Here is a 20,546-nt window from a genome sequence, read left to right as displayed (position 1 = left end):
TGTCTACTTAATATGTCAAAAATAAAATAATAAAATGTAAACAACGTTTCTTTCTTTACAGAGTTACACAATGTGTCTTATCACTATTTTAGTTTGAAACACATTATGTAACTCTGTAATAAAACGTTACCAATAAACTTATTTATTATTTATTGTTTACATGTTAACAATAAATAAGTTTATTGGTAACGGTTTTTTACAGTACAACCAAATTTAGTTTTCGTTTAAAAATTTTTACTTCGATACTTAACAACCCAGTTGGAAAGTTTGCATGAAACAAAACTGTATCATTTACAAATAACTTTTAATATACCGCGACCGGGCGGCGGCGTTGTTTCGAAATCTGTTTATAATTCCTAAGCTCGAGCGAAACCATACCATTGTTTCACAAGACAGTAATGCTCAACCAATTATGTACGTATATCAAGCAATTTGTGATCGGTCAGCTCATTTAAAGTAGGTTCGTGCGCTGACTAAAATTTATTATCGTACATGTAACTTGAACTTGCATGCTAAGCCCGATTTTTGTGGTAACTACGATTTAAGACTCAGTCATTCGCCGCGAAGTACACGCGTAGTGTTATCTCTTATTTTGATTTACTTTACATGAAATATACATATGTATAATGGGATATTTATCATACGACAGTCCTACACAAAAAAGGGTTTGCGTTTCTAAGAAGAAGAAGAAGAAATCGTCCCATCGAAAGAGGGATGCAAGGTATTCTGATGCCAGGCGGGTAGCAAATGATAGGAAGTCTACGGGAGTTCGCAGGTCATCGCGGGCGACAACGATGTCGCGCGGGTCAATGACCTCGACGCGTCACTACCCTGGCTTGAGGTAGGTCCCGTTACTTCTCGCGACCCATGTACTCCTGGTCCTTAAGCCTTAAACGGCCATAATGACTATCTCATTAAGATCTCTTTCGGAAAGGAAATCAAAACAATAATTTGGTACTCATATGTATTATTAAATGTTGGTAGGTGCCATTATGATAACCTTTTAAATAAGTTTCTACAATACTAGTTCTCGATCTGATAAACGTTATTTGTAGTTTGTTCTGTTTTATCATATCAATGGTTCGCTAAAATGTTTCTAATTAAAATCAAAAGCAGTCGACCTACACGCATTTTTTCCCTCTTCTATTCAACACAGAACAGAAGCATAACTAGTGATTTGCAAATTAAAGCTGTCCAGTTGATGAGACCGACACAATGGCTGATATTCAACACGACTGTAATTTGGTTCGAAGACGTTTCATTACATGAAATGCTACGATAAGTCCGCCCGACGTGAGAGCGGAGCGCATCGTGGGAAAGCGGTGAAGCATCGAAGTTGTCTTATCTAACGACAATGTTGCTATATATGACAATTACGACCAATATTGGGAATTATTTTACAAATAGCCGTACAAATTCAAATGGGTATGTTTTGAACATCCAGATGAAATTAAGACGTGAAAAAGTGCCTGTCAAGTCTAATCTCTAAATAAATTATTGTGCCCTAACTACTAGATTATATTATTTATATCTTTGACCAAAAGTTCAACATTCACTACTACGATTGTTCACATCGGATGCGAGACTAGTCCACCAACTCGAATTAACAATTCACTAAAGCGCATTTTACATAACACTCTATCGAATCGAGAACTACTCTGCATATCAGCTAAAATCGATATGGTAATTGTCCAATACTAGACTCGAATAGAGGCGCTTTGTTTTATGCTAATCGAGCGTAACTTATATCGTTTGCGTGAGACATACTGCGGCCAGATGACATCACCTTGGAAGATGAAGATTCCGGCTCACATTTTGTTAAAGGTCAATAAAATTTTTAATATGTTTTGATTAAAGGAACATGATTATACAAGGCTTATTTTGCGGGGCCAATTTATATTAATGTTATAAAAATAAAATCAATATCTATATGGAATCCATACATACCCAATTACCCTCACTTTGTATGTCCGTCTTCTTCGTCAATAAGGAGCATTATATTGAGGCCTTCTAAGGGCATACGTTTTGTACACTATCATAAAAATAAGGAGCACCGAATACTTAAAGATTTAAGGAGCGGTCTTGGCTAGAAGCCAAGCTGCAATGTGCCATCTATCGGGAAACCTCGAAGTTGCACACAAAAAATGCACTTTTTCGGACAATAGCCGAATATGGAACAGGCGCCATATTTTTGTCTAAAGTATTTCTTGCCAGTACATCTGTATCAATATTCGTAAAATTATCTGAATTTACATATTCTTTAAAAATAAAACAAATTGTTACCTTGCGCGCGTAAGACTATTATTTTATGTATGTTAAACGAAATAAACATATGTGTTTATATGACTTGTTGATACCTCCTGGGACGCGTGGTAAATCTTACAGTCGGTCGTTGTAAGATAATTATATTTAAGAGATATTAAAGACGTAGTTTAATGGTAAATTTTATTACCACACCAATCTAATTCATAATCGCCGTAACCATAGCAAAGAAAATAGTTGTAACTAAGAATATTACGGATTTTTAAACTATATATAGCCGTAACGAATAGGCTATGCGTAAGGTGTAAAAATATATCCTTTATGTTATTGCCCAGATTATGAAATTATCGTCACATCATTTATTCTTATCGAAAAATCAAAATTAACATCAAAACACTGCAACTTTAGTGTTCAACTTTATGTCAATTGATAACGTCCTAGATAACACCTAGAAATACTACCTCTTACCTCACACACGCAGCTGCATAAACTTATGCACTTATTGCAGTTTTGCATCGGGAAGTGGTGTGGAAATCGACTCTGCTTGGGTAGAAACAGATATGGTATATGGATATCGTAAACAGATATGGCACTAACCCATCCAAAAGTATACAAATACTTTTATGCTGAATTGATAAAACCAAATTAGCGCTTAACAACTTATCGATAAATCAGATCTAAGAATTAAAAAAATATATATGTATAAAAATATTGTTTTAATGGAAATATATAGTTGTCAATGTTTAAATGTACGCTGGGAAAACGTTTATGTCCAGTTTACGCCCAAGTGTGAACACATCTGCACAGGAATCAAGGCAGGTGAATTGTTTAGAGTACTCCGGGAATTCTCGTCAGTTAAACTTTAATTGCTGTAATTATTTAGCTCGCTTATATTCCCAGCTCCTTGTTTTATGCGTCCCGTTTAGATAACCTGGGATTGGGATTTCGTTTTAATGGAATCATATATATATATTGTATATTAATTTGCAGTTTGTTTTCGAATTTACTGTATTTAATAAATGGAATGATTAAGTCGTTTTCACAAAAGCATTTTTTTTTAGGTTTTCGAAATAGAACGCATTTCTGGAGTGTTTTAATTTCGTATATAATCGGTCAATGTCCACAATATCTAGTCCAATAGCAGTAGCTTTGCTATGGATTTGGTTGAAAGCCCGTTGGAGTGTATCGTAGTACCCTTGACTTCGTTGTCCTGCGACTTTACATTTACACACACTGTCGTATGAATAACATTCCATTAGAATTTTCCTTGCACCAGCATAATATAAATAACATACTCAACATAAGTACTTAACGACGATAAGAGAACGTTCATATAAATGAATTACAGTTTCTGTATTCACATAACAATAAAATCTAGATTCCTAAGTTTCCCGCTTACCTGTCGAATGTAAAACTTAATTGGATCCCACAAGTGCATAATGGTTAAAGTTTTAGGAGTTATTTCATGTCTTCGAACAAGATAACTGCTCTATTATACCCCTCAAAACTAGGATGTAGTCTCCCATTATAGGATACCTTTAAAATATTAGCTATGAGCTAAATCATTTACAAAATACGCATTTGTACTGAGTCAAATTAGTGTCTAAATCCTACCAATAGTCTGAGGATTAACGATACCGAAGACTGTGCAAAGGGTACAGGAAAAAAAAGTAGTAAAGGACTCCGGACTCATATACATTATAGCTAGCGGATGAGAGATTAGTAGAGTTAGTATAACATTACAAAAACAGCAGCCGTTTGCTCAAATAATATAATATAACACTATTCCATCATAGTATTTGATACGATGCCTCAAGTGATACACATATGAAAATAAATGACGATATCATTTTAACATCTGTTTTAGTATCGGTGGTTAAAAATGAAAACATTAGAATTGTAACGAAACGAATATTCAACGCCGGCTCTCAGAAATGCATTAACATTGCCGTACGCGGTGCAAAAACTGCGCAAACCTCTGCTCTGATTTAAATGCACGGTGCATTAAGGAATATAATGACAATGTCATATACTTGAACAAATCAGTTCGTCACATTGTCCCGCATAGGTAAATGGCATAACATCTAATGACTGTCTTGTCAAGCTACGTGCATTAAGTTCAGCTGATATTAACAATATTTTTTATGATATATAGATAATAACAATAGATTTTGCTCGCGACTTCAATATACTGTTCTCGTGGGAAATTTGTTTAAATTGATGTGACTTATAGATTGAACAGTTTTACTATGAGCATATTAGCACATTTAATTTAAATCTTAATGGACGATGTCGAGTGTTAATTGCATCTATATACTAACCTTTTTACGTCTTTAACGCTAATAAATGTATCGATAGTTTATGATTTTCCAAATGCCAATAAAACGTTGATTCTCAGAACTTATAAGATGTACATTTTATAAATATTAATATTGATTCTTAAATCAACTTCTTATGTTCATTTATTTACATCGATATCGAGAGATGCAATGACAAATTGTCACAGTGTCTTTAAATATTTGACATAAAACTTAATTTACTGAACTGATTTATTCATCAGCAATATAATATATCATATGAAAATGTTAACTATATTGTATGTTATTGCCTATACGTGTCGAAATTATTGGTTAGGTGATACAATACGCGTGCTGTATTGCCAATATTATCGTAACGATAAAGATAACAGTATCTTTGATTATTTCTATTGAGATGTTCATATCCATCACAATATTGAAAATCAACTCTTATTCCTCAAAATGTAAAAAAATATATTTAAGTTTTATATTTACATGAATATAAAGTTTTATAAAAAATATTTCGACTCCATATCTTTTTTTTTTCACCGTATAAAGTATCGCAATAATATAAAAATAAATAGCAAGGAATATGGATGTGTTAGTGTGCTGTTGCATATACCATTGTAACCAGAGCTCATAGATATGGTAATGAAGGAAATGTCCGGCTGAGCGCCGCGACTGCGAATAAATGTCGTACTGACAGATTTAATGCTGACACTACTCTGTCCACATGTGAATGTAAAATGCACGTTTTATGATTTTCATACACTATTCATTGCTTAGTCTGCTTACAAACAGTTTTATTGCTATAGAGTTTAAGCGACAATTTATAATGTGATAATCAAAGAAACTTTACAACCGAAGCATTTCGATGTTTTGCGAACGAAGTACCAACTATACGGTTAGATGCACGGGTGTCGGCAAAAATGCATGCTGAAAGTGGCATGTTACAGAATGAAATATTTCAAGCAAAGTTTAAAGTATTCTCGTTCTTACTGCTGAAGTTGAAATGTTCACAATTGCACAGAAGTTTCAAAAGAGCAAAACAAAGCACTCCCGAGTTGGATAGTCGAGACAAATATTAATTTTAATTAGAGAAAAGGGTAAAATAAAACTAATCCTGGTGAAAAATTAACTATTCAGGATAGGAGTGAATGAATCGTTTTAATGGGACAGCTGGAAGGAAATTGACTCGGGGCCGGAAAGGCAAAGAAATAGATTGGAGGCTTAGAGCATCCTTTGTCGGAACGGAACAGCGCCTATGATTCTATTTTCATAAGAAGATCGTAAACCTTTAAAATTTCTCTTATGAATATATCAAACGTCGTATTTAAAATGTTCTAGAATTGTATTTATAAAACTAAATAAATTAAACTTATACTAAAAACTTACAAATTAAATATTTACAAATATGTCCGTCAAGTTAACGTTATAAAAATCGTTTCATTTTATTTTAACAAAAAATATTCTACTTTGTTATGATAGTATAAAGTTTATGTAGCGCTGAATTATCAGGCTCCTTAAACCTGAAGTACGAAAGCAAAGTTCAATTTGATGGATCTATCACAGATAGTAACTCTATGACTCGAGATATTGTAATGAGCGAAACAAAACAGTGAATCTGCTCCCGACAAATGAATGTAAAATAGTTGGAATGAAATTTACATTTTGATTGCAAAACCCTTGTCTAGTTCGATTGTCTCTTGTATGCCGGTTAGGTCTGGGGGGATGAAATTACAAATGACCTATTATGTAAATCAGATGAATATTAAAACTTAATAAAGGTCATTTCTGGATGTTTCATATCTGGACTGTATCATAATTACATTAGTTGGATAGATTATCCACCTATCTATGACTGGCTGAAACCGAATCCAGGGCGAATGCGAAGCAATAACTTTTAACTAAATTTTATACGTACTAAACTATGAAAAATATAATATATGTTTTGATCACAGTATAATTATTAATTGCAATATTATAAGACAACACCGTGAGGTGTTTGTAAATTTGAAGTATGGTAATTGACGGAATCTAAATGCGTGATTCCACGAATTACCATACCGTACCAGTAAGTACTTCAAATTTTGCTGACTCATCTCATCTGCTAGAGAGCTGACAATTTTCCGATGAACACACACTTTCCAAATGTATCACCCTCTTGATTTATCTTTGAAATAAAAAAATATCACAGGCACTCATGTGTGACATGTATAACGTGATGTAAAACTGTCGCGAGCGTAGAATCGAAAGCTGTGCAAGGTCGGTCGTCAGCAGCCAGTCCAGCTCCCGCTACCGGTTACTGAGGAGAGCTCAACTCATACGCACCACGTGTCGCACCGGTTTGCACCGGTTGTACCGTAACCAGTATTTGGCATCGTGAATTCTTATAAAAAACGAGATAGTTTATGAAAATCTTTATTATTTCTTCAAGTAAAATCTACTAAACGAGTGTAAATGCACGTTATATCATGTTGTGTTTAAATAATAAACTTTACACGGTGTTATTTTATATAGAGATCTTGAAGTCCTGCTGGACAATATGCTGTAGCATATTTAATATATTTTTTGTTTTTTTGAACACCTATCCGCGTTTAAAAATATAAATTTCAGCATTTTGATTGCCTAAACGAGATTTTACCGAGAAAAGCGATAAGAAACGCCTTCGCGACTGACACTTAGAAACACAAAATGTACTGAAACTGGGACTTTCTAGCACGCGACTTGCGATTAAATTTGTAGACTGTTAAATAATCATCATCAACATTTACAACCTTCTGTTTCCCACAGCTGGGAATAGGCCTCTCTTAATGTACGCCATTCTCGGTCTGTACTGTTAACTGTGTCGCGGTAATTCACTGGGAGTTTACCTTACGGTCGTCGGACTTTATTTATGCAACATAAAATTTTTTATATATATATGCTAGTTATGTGAAAAGGTATAATACAATGTAACGACGAAAAGTGAACTAATAATAAATAATAATTTATTTTGTTAGTTCTTTACGTACCCTATATTTTATGCTCCTATAATACTCACTTCTGACGTTAATAAGTATGAATAATAAAATAGATGATTCGGTTTTCGCAAGAATTTACATTGTAAAAAAAATTTTACGACCGAGATATTTTTCTTATTATTATTTTTCTTATTATAGCTTCTATAGGATTATTAAAACAAATCAATTTCATTAGTATAGTACCAATGTTCTACATACATTTGTCTTGTATACTTACTATTAAATGTTTTACCTTTCTACCTCTATCTTTAAATATATTATCCCTATCTTATTTTGAAACATCTTTAGCGTCTCACTCCGAGCTATCTCGCCCGGAGTCCACATAAAAAATAATCCTTAAAAATATGCAAAAGTGGCTGTGATTTTATAACAAGCCGCTTGCTTTGCTTAGTTTATTAGTTTGCTTGTCAACTTCTTCGGGAAACGTCTTCTTTGGGAAGGCTATTTTTGTCTATCAGCTATCAAAGCTTTCGTAAAGTCACCTACGTCGACATCTATGGAGTATCTAATGTTATTTATATAATAGATATAATTTTCCCTTCCACTGTGTTCTGCAATACAGCCTATCAGTGGTGACACTCGCTCACTAAAGGTTGAAACTGTGACATTTAAATGCGAATTATACTGAATTTTAATTTTGAGCTCTGCAATTATTTTCGAGTTGAAAAGGTCATTTGCGTAGGTTCTCCTAGAGTACGAAAGTGGAATTTAATTTTACACACAGGCGCAGTCAGAATGTCGATGTTGATGAAGCATCACGTCGACGTCACGACGATGTCTTTACTCACTGTTATAAAATCTGCTCACTAGTTAAATTTTCTTCTAAAGTGGGCCTGAATTAAGATAATCATGAACCAATCTACCTACTCTTTGCCTGATGTCTGAGTCAGGTTATAAGATTAACAAAGTTTGTCAAGACAGTCAAGATTCTCGTCTCGTGCATATGTCGTCGCATTGAAAATCAGATTGAGTAAACCGGTGCGCGGGTCCTAGCTAAGCAACAAATGCGACATGGCACTGCTACTTCGAGTATGTCATTGCTACACTGGTGGCATTTCATTCCAATCATTTAAAGGCGAGGTTCTGACATGACTTACGGCTACCGCCATCTGACAACCAATAGCGAGCAGTCGCAAAGATGCTAGTGAACTAAAGAGATAATCAGTAGACATATTTCCTCACCATGTTTGTCTTCATCATCCATCTCCAAAGCACTTCTGAGCGACGTGACGCGATGGAACAATTTATGTTGTTCCTGTAATTTTCATGCATACATACACTATGAAATGAATCGTACAGTTCGTCGTGTGGTCCTAGAATACGGTCACTCCAATTCCTACTGTGGACTTACGACACATTGAGCACTCGAAGATGAGAAAGAATATGTTGCAACGCGTCGTGCAGTGCAGCTCACAGTTGCCCAGTGAGGACGCCGGATCAGACACGAAGGTTGACACTATAAGACGCAACTAAGTTCCGTGCTCGACGTGATGCTTCTTCCAACTTAATTATACTACACTTAGTGAACACCTAGGTAATGATACTCGCAACTACTGAGACTCGTTGTGCTTTATTTATTTTTAAAATGTAAAAAGAAATAATTCAGTTCACCTGTAAGTAATGACGGATGCCCAGTAACGACTGCAATACCAGATGCATCATAAGAGCGTTGCCATCTTTTCACGAAGTTGTAGACATTTGTCACTTATTTAGCACGAGCTGTTAACCCGCAGCTTCACTAGCTGTAACCTATTTTTGACCTCGGGTCATTAGCTATTTCTATTACAAAATAAAAATTGGCTCTACAGTTTAGCCATGAAAGCGAGATAGACAAACAGACTTCACGTCATCACGTAAAAGGCCCGCCCTTTATTTCGTTTTCCGTTTTGAAAACCATGGCGGAATCGCTCACCCCACTCGTCTGCCTGAGCTCCGCGTATCGTCACACCACTTTTGTTAGAGAGATGGCAATAACACGTCTCCTCCTTGCTTCTTGTACACGACCGACACGTGTCCGCTATAATGTTGTTTTCTGTTATGATGTTGTTAAAGGACGATAATAAAATCTTGAATAATTTTAGAAGAAAATCATTATGTTATAAATAAGAGTATACCTACCATATATAATATAACTAAGAAATTAAACATGTAACATAACTAATTGTAAAAATACTCTTAACTTTTTATACTTGAAGATATATTAATGATGTCTTTTAATAATATTTATATTAAACTAGTTAACTTGTTTAGAATAGACGTAACAATATTAGTATGAAAGTGTGGATGTATATGGATAATAATGCTTTGTAAGTTTTGTTGATCCAGGTTGATGCAGGAAAATGTTTTGTGAGTGATATCTATCATTAAATCTCTGTTGAAGCACCTAATATCACTTCACACTCCTAAATTCGGGCCCATTTTAATCATGTTCCCCTTCCATGGCGTCCCATTAAAACTTTTGAGCTCCCATTCATTATTACAGGAAGGGCACTTAGCAAATAAATTAGACACATCTCATCGTAATAAGGTCCTCGTGGCCCAGCCAGCTCTGTTAATGACACTTGTCTAGTATGCTTGCACTAGTGAGTATGTAGTCCTTTGATACATCAGAAGCGGGATCTTCAGGCTGTTATTATTTTTTAATAGGGGCTGTAATGAATAAGTTTAAAAACTTATCATTGTTTAATATTAACCCCATATTCATTCAGAGTGATTTTAGCAAAAAAATTAGACACATCTCATCGTTATAAAATCCTTGTGGCCCAGCGAGCTTTATTAATGACGCTTGTGTACTTTCTTTTATTTTATTTAGCTTGTGAAAATGTAGTCCTTTGATACACATACATCAGAAATGGGATGTTCAGGCTGTGTATTTTTTTAATAGCGACTTTAATTAAAGAGTTTCAAATATTTCATTGTTTAATATAACGCCATAGATTTTGAAACTATGAAATAAGTGATATATTCTATCTTAGTCTATGAGTTACATTGTAAACTGTGTGTTATGTATTTTAATTTAACATTAAACCTTGTCTGGTAATTTTCTTATGAACTTATATTATAAAATTCACCTGTATCAATAGAAAAATACAATAATTTCTCGGAGTAAATTTACATAATCGGCGATAACTTACGTAATAATATATTAACATACTTTATAGTTGATATCCTGACCTGTTATCGCATATTGAACAAGCAGTGTAAGATAAGCCTTCTAGGAGTCTTATAAAATATTTACAACTTGAAATATTCCATTAAACTTTCGTTTTATCCTTATATTTATTTTTTTAAATTAATTAATGTTTATATTAACTTACATATTCACTATCGATGAAATTAATGATGACTTTTAATTGATTAATTAAGTATATTTATTAGACAATAGAGTACTTTACTGCGTGTGGTTCCATATAGAGTAGGTTCACTTCTTGTTCGCCTGTGAATGTCATTGACTTGCCTTGTCATGCCTTGCCTTAGTCATCTTTATGTCGCACTAAGTGGTAAACAACCTTGACAGCTGATAACCAACAACAGCAAGGGCAAGGCAGGCAACCAAGGGGTTGATGTGAAGCAGTGGACCGGTTGTGTAAAATCACAGCTAAATCTTCAATATTCATCAATTTATGTTTATAGGGTCTTTCTGTATCGAAATGATACTCTTAGCCGACCCGATATACGTTTTTAACAAAACGGCGAAGCAACACCAATTATGTTACGACTTTCAAATTTCTCGGAACATCAATTTGTCCGTCTACAAAAGGTCAAACACAAAAGCTCGTCCAATGAACCCGTTTCCTAAAATCCATACTTTTGTTGCAAAAACTACAACATCCGCTCCAAATTGGTGTTTTTAAATCGTCGTTCCTCGGAGATTATTACAACGTACCTGGATATGAAATGTATCAGGCGAGATTACAGAGCGGAACTATAAAGGCTGGTGCAGACCTAACGTATTATCGTATTCACCATATTAATGTATTATAGCGTTTGCAGCACTTATGCGTATGGTGAAATGATTTAAATGCATTTGAAAACACCAAAGATGTATGCATTGTGCCCAACAGTGGGACATTAAAAAAATCAGCCGAGTTAGCACATTGTTTAATTTTAAGAAATAATACATATATAGTATTGACGATTACATAAGTAGTTTTTCCTGCAAAGTGTGTTTATTCAGTAGCATTTACATAATATGGAATAGTGATGTATGTGACCTTCTGTGCCACTCGATACTTAGTAATATATTCGCAGTAAATAAACTATCGAAAGTATGTATCGTGCCTAGACAATACACTGTATTTAATATATTTTTCGTAAGAAAAACATAAAATGTGCCAGCTACTTCGCCTCCCGCGCGTGTATAAAAGTAAATTAAGGGAAAGGGCTGCAAATTGAAGATTCTTTTCATGACCGATAGATAAGCAACCATTCGTGTTATCTCTCTAATACTCGTAAGCCCACCATACATTCCATCCATAGCGGAGATTCGCAACTATTGGCTCGGTCTACCCCGTAAAAGATAAAATATGTTACATTGTATCTCGGTGAGGACCACAAATTAGTACTTTTAAAATTGAGTTACTGTATTTTTACTATTAATTTCAATTGAAATCTACATTGTCATACATAATGTCTTTTATAACAGTCAAATGCTGCCAAGTGTTAACTTTCTGAGTCCTCTCTATTCCTGTCATTGTATACTGTATTTTCATTTTTTCCCTGTTTATAGTATGGCAATTTATCAATGAGCAAGGTAAGATGCTACAGAGTCAAATGCAAACAGTGGAAATGCAAAGAATGCTTCTTGAACTGTACATATATCGAAGTTCGTAACATTTGCTCTGGTATCAACACGTTTATCGCAATCGATAAGACTTTCTCTCGCGATTTATATACCCACTTGTGCTACGACGTATTCCCACGGTAATTTTATTCTTAATGAGCTATTAAACGGACGACAGGTATAATTATATATTTAGATTATATGTATTTTGCGTAATAGAGTAAGTGCAGGTTAAACTACAAATGCTATGAATTTTCTATCATTATCAATGTTTAACGTTATATCCTAGCCATATTTATTTATTAAATCTATATATGCGGCTCTATTACTGTAACTAAATATTACTTCATTATATTTAAACGTAATCTAAATATCAAACGTTCAGTGTGCCGGTATCAAATAAATGGCCACTCATTAATGTTTTGTTGGTTATAATGAATTTGAATAGTTTTTGTTACCCCCGATATTGACCGTAACGGATTTTTTCTTAGCAAAGTCCTTTGTAAATCACCGACATCCTTAACCAACTCAATTCCTGTAATGAACTCTATTGTGAACGTTTAAAGACAAAATTCATTTGTCGAATGTTGAGTCTTGTCCTTAAATATTTCGATCATTATTCCTTTAGCGTTTGAGTTTAGAATGCGTTGAATTTTTTTCTGTTATCCGAAAAAAGATTTCGGATAATTGCGAATACATACCTGCCACGAGGATCGGCGCGAGGAGCATGTCTTTTAGATGTAGTTTGACGATTCACTGTTATACTCACAATACAGAAATAAGAAGTTTTATTGTCGGTTAAATAACAATTTTTCGCAAATCTATGTGTGAACGTTTTGTTTAAACATGTCATTTTGTAAAAATATTCCAAAAAATATGTATCTATTCAAAATATTTAAAAATAAGTGTGATATTTTCCGCGTAATCACTAAATAATATTCTAGACTTTGGCAGTCTACTGAAAGTTCTTTTGTGTGCCCAAGTGATTTATGAGTGTAACCTATTTCAATAAAAGTTTTGATAAATTGGAATGTTTATCAAAGAAGAATCTTGTTCCAAGTGATGTAGAACTCGAGAAAGTCGATGAGTAACCTGCTTTATAAGTTCGGCAGCCTTTGGTCGAAGTACCTCTAAGTGAATTTATTCGAAGACCATTTTTGACGTATTATATGAGCTCCGGGCCGGGATTTTTTTCTTTTTTTCTTTGGCACCTGCCGTTGTAACTCCTAGATGGAAATTCTAATCAGTATAATATTCTACGTAAATATTTTCTACACAATATTAATATATATTATAAATATATAGACTTGCATCAACTATGCATGAGTCTAGTAATCCACACAATTTAGAATTTTACTAATCTAAGCTTAGTAATCTTAATATCAATCAGATTACAAATATTCTGTATTAAAACTACATGTACAGTAATAAAGCTGATTTCGGAACTGTGTTGTAAACAACTTAAACTTTGCTTTAATTGAAGTTTCATTCTTAGAACTAACTCTATTAAAATAAAAGTATTACTCACACCAGTGGACTGTTATGTTACTTGTTTTTTAGTATAATCATCATCCTGAAGAAAACAAATATGCATTGAACTAGAAAAAAAAAAACAAGAAATACATATATTAAATGCTACATACAATAAACAGTACGTACGTTGAAACGTCATAGCCCAGTGAAATCGTGATTGACAAGAGGTTGAGCCGACACACGACAATGGGTTGGCGCAGTCGGCGATGGTGCGAAAGTGACGACCTCAGCGACCTCGGTTGGATGTTCGCTAAGCTCTGGTTTGTTGTTCACCGTCATCAGCTCTTAATGTCCCCACTGCGGGTGTGTTTTGATGGGTCGTAACCCACTAGACCCAATGCGGATTAGCGGGTTTTACTGACGGGCATATACAGCCCGAACCAGACGGTTTCTAAGTAAATGGTCTATAGACATTCATATTTTTAAGTGATACTGATAGGTTAATTTGAACTAGGGGAGACAAATATAAAATTTTTCGTAAATAACTGTTTTGAAATTGAAGGTTGACTTATAGCATCAAGTCCGCCCTTAGCACTAATGTGGTAAATAAAGTTTAAATAAATGAATTGCTCAAAAGGCATAATATTTTCTGTTTCCCGCGGCATAAGCAGTGAGATTTCAAATTATGCTCGGCCTATGCCTCGCGAGTAGTCTACGAGTGCAGTGCAGTTTTCTGCAAGACGTGACTTTGTGTGCGTTTTGAGGAATGCGCCCTCGACTCGACAATCACGAGATGCGTCATTAGACCGTTGCACACTTGTGCAGTTTTAGTGTTGCTTGCTTGATCCTGAATGCATGTAAATTTTATCCGGTGATATCCCTCCATATTATAAAGAGAAGTCCCCTTGTCGCATCTGTTTATATGGATGCGATAAACTCAAAAACTAACCGAACGGTCTTTTAGATAGCGTGATTCCTAACAAAGTATTAGGTGTACAATTTATTATGGTAGTACAACCAAATGTAAATTAATGCTTAAGAACTATATATTAACTAAATAAATTTTTAATGAGTAGTAACTTGCTTTACCACGTATAAACCTATATAGGTTTTTGTTGGACGGGCCGCTAGTATGGAAATATTAGGGCATTTTGTGCTTTATGGAAATATAGTTTGATTTTAATAATCCTTTGACAATATCCTTTTTGTAAATTTCATTAAACTTTATCCAACTTAATACATAAAGCAATTTGATCACATTCAATAGTGAAGAAGCAGTTCAACCGAGGAGTCTCTTAAATGGGATCCCGGGATAAAAACAGATTAATTTAGACCTATTAAAAGGTCAGGTACACTACGTTTAAGTATTCGAACGTCTACAACCTTTCTAGATTGTAATCATTGCTAAGGTCAATGACCTATATTTTTTGATGCTGCTTTCTGTAGACTTTAGAATTAACTTTATTTAGTTCTATGTTTTATGTGCATATATTATTAGATAGTAACATTATAGGTATGTATATTGTTTAGTGGTTACGGGAATATCATTTACCAGTGTACCAAATTACATCGAAATCCGTCCAGTAGGTTTTGCGTGATTACGCAACAAATATCCTCACATGCACAATTATTTTCTATTTATAATATTAATAATCCCTTGATCACGAAGAATCGAGACAATGCGTAAACAATTCTTGTTTGTTGCGCCGTTTCTTTACCCACGCTTTGGAAGTCGATACTGCAGGCTTATGTTATAAAAGTATATTTTCCTCTATTATTTTTCTTAAGTTACTGTAAATAGAAAATGTATGTGCCTAATACATATAATTTATAATTAATAAACTCTGTTTTTGTTTCAGGCCACACAAAATGATGCTGGAGTCGAGCCGGTAAGTGAGGCAAACAAAATGTAATATTATTTCTTACTAAACTACATGGAACATCGACGGCACGAAAGTTAAGCTTACAAAGATATTGTGATTTAAAAAAATGCTTTTTTGATTGTTTCAAACAATTTTATTTTTGATAATATTTTTATTTATAAATTTAACATAAATAAACAAGTCATAAAGTAGTATTTATTTGCCAACACTTATAATCGCTTTATGTAACTGTCAATGGACAAAGTGTAGCCACCAAGTTGATAAATCGCGAATCCGCTCTTAAAGCTAGTACTTGATAGAAACACATCAACTCGGTAACTCACCTAAGAATATAAAAATATCATATGTTAATTACAGACTTTCTGGTAGTAACAATTTGCTGCAACTTTGTTATTTAACCAACTTAATAATATTTTTGAACAGTTTTTCATATAGCTTTATTATGATTATATACTTAGTAGTTTTATATCAGCTCTGCAAATTAGCTAAGTATGGATTGATCTCTCTTAATAATTGTATTTATTTTTGTGTTATACTAGCGAAACATGGCTGCTGTTCTACCTTTATCTTAGAAATAGATCTGAAATATCAAAATAACACACACACTCAAACACGCTCTCAAACATATACAATCAAACTACACTACACTACACACACAACACACAAACATCTTATGCTGGTGGCAATATTACAATTTATATATAAGTACATATATTTTCTACATCAACACATAAAAATTATATTAAACTATGGATAGTACACTTAATACTTTAAACGATGTAGATGAGATTGAAACTGCCTTTTCTGTTAGATGCAATATTAACCAACTGAAACAGAACATAAATATAACTGAAAAGGACACGACTATTATATCGCAAAATATTAGAACTATATATAGTAACCTTGACGATTTTCAGATTCTATTAAATCAATTAAATTTAATCCCTGATGTCCTGGCATTCACAGAATGTAGGCTTAATCCTTGCAAGCCAACCCCGTCGCTAGATAACTATTCTGCTTTTGCAACCAAAAATAATATGAATCAAAACGACGGGGTTGTGGTTTATGTAAAAAAGGACATACATGCTGAGGTTGAAGAGATTAAATTAACACAAGCTACTTGCTTACAAATTAAAATGTTAAATATTATAATCCTTGCTATTTATCGCTCACCCTCAAATCAAAAAGCAAATAATTTTCTTGACTCGCTTAGCCAACATTTAGACACTATTGGATCACAAAATAATAATATTATAATCACAGGCGATATAAACATAAACTTATTAACTAAGGAAAACGAAACAACATATGAATGTAGTAATAGAGTAAACTATTTAAATACAACAGCCTCACATGGGTTACTACCAGGACACACCTTACCAACAAGGCTCATGGGTTGCCTTGACCATTTTATGTTGAAAATACAACCTAACAAAACATCAGCACGTATTGCGGTTTTTGACACAACGATTACAGACCACGCTACCATATTTTTAAGTCTTAAAAATCTGAAAAATGAGGTTGTTAAGTGTAAGCAAATCGAACACATTGATTATGAAAAGGCGCACTCTATCATTAAAAATAAAGATTTTATTGATTTATTGACGAGTGACGATCCTAACTTTGTTGTTATGAAATTGACTTCTGAGCTGAACGAAGCATTGAACTTAAGTAAAACCATTAAACAAGTATCTGGTAGGAAACAACCAAAAATGCCTTGGATAACGCCTGGAATCGTTAGATGTATAAATAACAGAAATGATATGCAATTAAAATTACGGTCTGACCCTTACAACGAAACACTTAAAATAACCTTCAAAAGATATAGGAACTTTTGTAACAACTTGATAAAGAAGCTTAAACGTAAATATCAAATAAATGAATTAGAGAAATCAAATAAAAACCCAAAAGCCCTCTGGAATACTGTTAATAAAATTACAAACTTTAAACGCCCTAAATCATCAAATACCGAACTATTAAAATCGTGCACAACACATGATATGTCTGTCAATACTGTAAATGAGCATTTCGCTAATGTCGGAAAAAATCTAGCTGAGAATATTACGCCTGTCACAGGACCAATCAATTTTGAACAACAAAGTTATGTGAATAGCCCTCCGCTAACATCGTTTGTTTTGATGAATACTGATCCAGAAGAGGTACTTGACATTATTGCCACCCTTAAACCTGACAGTGCTCCTGGTGTTGATAACCTATCCACAAGATTCATTATGCTAATAAAAGAAATTATAGCCCCCATAATTTGTCATTTTGTGAATCTCTGTTTTCAGAAGGGAATATTTCCTGACCCTCTCAAACTAGCCTTGGTTACACCAGTGTACAAGGGCGGTGACAAAACGGATCCTAACAACTATAGACCTATCTCTGTTTTGACTGTGTTTTCCAAAATTACTGAAAAATTAATAAATATTCGGCTATTAAATTACCTTAAGACTCTCAATATATTATCGAATGAACAATACGGCTTTAGACAGGGGAGATCTACCGAAGACGCTATAATAACGCTAACAACACAAATATCAAAGCTACTAGATAGTGGCAAAAAATGCGCATCAGTATTTATTGACCTCAAAAAGGCGTTTGATACTGTTTTTCTCCCCACGCTACTGAGGAAATTAGAAAAAATCGGGATTAGAGGTATTCCCTTGAAACTTTTTGGCGAATACTTACACGGTCGAAGGCAGAGAGTTCGCATAGGAGACTGCACAAGTGAGGATAGGGAAATAACACATGGTGTACCACAAGGGAGCGTGTTGGGGCCAACCCTATTCCTCCTATACATAAATGACCTCACTAACCTAAAACTTGAGGGGGGAAGTATTGTATCATATGCTGATGATACTGCCATTGTATTTGAGGGATCCACATGGAATGAGGTGTTTCTAAGAGCGAATAAAGGGATGGATAAGGTTTCACTTTGGTTAAGATCTAATCTGCTATCACTGAACACCACAAAGACAAAGTACATATGCCATCACATCACCAAAAAAACACAACCCAACCATAACTTTAAACTTCAACTCCATACATGTGACGGGACTAACTATAACCTCTGTAGCTGCCCAGCACTGGAGAAGGTTGAATCTATTAGATACCTTGGAGTAATACTCGACCAGCGTCTATCTTGGCACCCACACATCGAACATGTCAACAAAAGAATCAGGAAACTTATTTGGATTTTTAAATTACTTAGACACGTAGCATCACGAACATTAATCAAACAAATCTATATTGCCTTGGCTCAGTCGATAATTACCTACTCCATTTCTGTATGGGGTGGAGCTACAAAAACTAAATTCCTAGAGGTAGAAAGGGGACAAAGATGTCTTTTAAAGGTCATGTTCTTTAAAAAACTACGACATCCTACTAAGGATCTTTACGAACTTTGTAAACTTCTATCAGTCAGAAAATTATTTGTTTTGTCAACAAGTTTGAGATTACACAAAACTTTACCCTATAGCCCAAATGAACATATGGGCAGGAGGAGGAGGTCTAAGGTCGCTCCTATTCATCAGAGCAAAACATGCTTTGCTAAAAGACAATTTTACATAATTTCGGCAATGATATACAATAAACTAAATGAACAATTAGACATCCACAAACTCAGGAAATACAAATGCAAGACCTTAATCACAGAATGGCTTTCTCCGTTAGACTATGATGAAACAGAAGAATTCATAGGTAACCTGTAATTTGCTACAAAAATAATAAATAAATAAAAAAGTCGAAGGGTTGAGAACAACAATAAAGTATAAATCAATCTATATTTAAAAGGATAAGATGATAAGAAAAATAAATAGTAAGTAAATATTATTATGTATGCCATCAGTAATAACCATTGCTTCACACACACACGCACGTACACACACACACTCTCACACTCACACACACACACACACACGCACACACACACCAACGAACACACATATCAAAAGAACTGAAACTTCAGCTTTTCTAAGTTTTAGAGTAATGTTTTGCTTTTCTTTCTTTCTTTCTTAATAAGTATATCAAGATTGTTTAACCAGGCCTAAGTAAATATTATGTTTTTGGAAGAGTGGGTCCTCCTGCCACAGGCTTTTCTAAGCTTACTAGGAGGGTCCCAGATATGTCTATTATTAGAAACTAGGGCTAAGTAAATAAAGAATTTTATTTATTTATTTTATTATTATAAAGCGCGAGTCGCGAATGCTTATAGGAAGTAAATTAATGTTTAGAAATTTTGGGTGGTGTGTGAAGATAAAGTCTTAATTTATAAAAGAGGTAAATTTAAATATATTACAATTTATGTTATGTCTTCCTCAGGGCGACATACCAATGAAATAAATAGATTTTTTTGCAATAATTCGCTGACTTATTTAGTCTAATCTTTAAATATCTTCAAATAAATTATCAATGCGGCCATTACTTAAGCGCTGTCCATATCTTTTCTTTTTTATTTTCCACTGAGAACAATAGCGCGTAGCTTTATCTCTAGATTAATAATGCTTTCTATTTGAGATTTAAGCGCCATAAAAGTTTATCACCTGTAACTTCTAGCGGGGCGGAATAAGCTCAGGAGAAAAGTATGCTTTACTATAATTTTGCATAAAACTTATTCTTAGTACAAGTTTAAATTAAAACATTCGTTTATGCAACTGATTTGCATTAACGGCTAAACATATATTTCGAAAGTTTCAAATATATTTACGAGAGACTTTATTTCTCAGTATTATTTAGTACAATGCCTCGAAGAATCCAACACAATGGGTGGTCTAGTTGCATTGTAGTATTATGAAAATTGTTGGATTTCGGATTACTTTGAAAC

At 34.0% G+C, this 20,546-nt stretch overlaps 1 protein-coding gene across 1 annotated transcript in view; it reads left to right on the top strand.

Moving 5' to 3' along the window:
* Positions 1–20,546, top strand: part of lilli (lilliputian) — a 163,660-nt gene that overhangs the window by 31,904 nt on the left and 111,210 nt on the right. Inside the window, exon 2 of the mRNA XM_053760096.2 lies at positions 15,698–15,727. Within this exon, the coding sequence (XP_053616071.1) occupies positions 15,698–15,727 (30 nt within the window). The remainder of the gene's footprint in view (positions 1–15,697; positions 15,728–20,546) is intronic.

This window comes from Plodia interpunctella, chromosome 20, assembly GCF_027563975.2.
Source record: "Plodia interpunctella isolate USDA-ARS_2022_Savannah chromosome 20, ilPloInte3.2, whole genome shotgun sequence".
Classification (NCBI taxonomy): domain Eukaryota; kingdom Metazoa; phylum Arthropoda; class Insecta; order Lepidoptera; family Pyralidae; genus Plodia; species Plodia interpunctella.
Note: the sequence above shows the minus strand (reverse complement) of the source record. Positions and strands in the feature narration are given on the sequence as shown.